The 1214-nt window shown below is 58.2% G+C and overlaps 1 protein-coding gene across 1 annotated transcript; it reads left to right on the plus strand.

The window, feature by feature from the left end:
* Positions 1-295: 295 nt before the first annotated feature.
* Positions 296-952, plus strand: LOC117871843 (zinc finger protein 154-like). Its single transcript, XM_034759599.1, has one exon. The coding sequence runs from the start codon at positions 296-298 to the stop codon at positions 950-952; it is 657 nt and encodes a 218-aa protein (XP_034615490.1).
* The last annotated feature ends 262 nt before the right edge of the window (positions 953-1214 follow it).

Genomic DNA, 1214 nt, shown 5'->3' on the forward strand with positions numbered 1-1214 from the left:
TTCCTTCCCGAGATCCCCCGAGTGCGGGACGTGATCGAGCCCGGGTCCCTCTCTCCCTTCCGCAGCTGGCGGCTGGAGAGTGAGAAAACGCGGCGGGAAGATGCTGGAAAGGTGAGAGCCAAGGAGGTGTTGTCAGACGGGTGAGGCAAACCCACTCTCTGCGAGAGAGGTCTTAAGAAGTGCGAAGACGTGGCTGTGCGCCCAGCCCAACTCAGGAGAGAGACCGTAGACATGTGGTGAATGGGGCAAAAGCTCTTGGCAGCGCCCAGCCCTTCTCAAACACCAGAGAATCTGTATGGGAATCACGCCCTACAAATGCATTGCCTGTGGGAGGAGCTTCCGGCTGAGCTCAGCACTCCTGAGACACCAGAGGAGCCAGGCCGAGCAGATCCCCCGCCATCCCACTGACTGTGGGGAGAGCTCCCAGCAGCGCTCTGCCTTTGCCAGACCCCGGAGAATCCACTGGGCGGAGAAAAGGTACGAGCGTGCTGACTGGGCCAAGGCCTTTGGGCAGAGCTCAGAACTGATCAGACATCAGGGACTCCACACCGGCAAGCGGCCCTACACGTGCTCCGAGTGTGGGAAGAGCTTCTCTTGGAGCTCAACCCTTGGAGCTCACCGGAGGATCCATACAGGCAAGAGACCCCATCAGTGCAGGGAATGTGGGGAGCGCTTCAACTGGAGCACTACCCTCCTCGTTCACCAGACGAGCCATACGGGGCAGAGACCCCACAAATGCACCGAGTGTGGGAAAGCCTTCAGTCACAGCTCGGCTCTCGTTCAGCATCAAATAATGCACACGGGAGAGAGACCCTGGACCTGCTCCGGGTGCGAGAAGAGCTTCGGTCAGAGCAAATCCCTCCTTGCCCATCAGAGGAGCCACACGGGGAACAGGCCCTATGGGTGCAGCGAGTGTGGGAAAGGCTTCCAGCGAAGCGCAGAGCTTCTCTGACACTAGGAAGACAGACCCTACAAACGTAGCGCCTTCGGGAAGATCTTCAACAGCAGCTCGAACCTGACCGAGCATCAGCGAATCCATACTGGGGAGAAACCCTACAAATGTGTGGTGAGCAGGAAAGGCTTCAGCCAGAAATCGTCCCTCACAGCCCATCAGAAAACCCACACGAGCCAGAGGCCCTATAAATGTCCCAGTTGTGAGCAAAGGTTTAGGTGGCGCTCAACACTTATTAGACATCCGGGAATCCATGTGGAGC

The sequence above is a fragment of the Trachemys scripta genome, chromosome 2 (assembly GCF_013100865.1).
Source record: "Trachemys scripta elegans isolate TJP31775 chromosome 2, CAS_Tse_1.0, whole genome shotgun sequence".
Taxonomy (NCBI): Eukaryota; Metazoa; Chordata; order Testudines; family Emydidae; genus Trachemys; species Trachemys scripta.

Coding starts and splice junctions, on each gene's coding strand:
- LOC117871843 (XM_034759599.1), top strand. CDS start 296: ATGGGAATCACGCCCTACAAATGCATTGCCTGTGGGAGGAGCTTCCGG.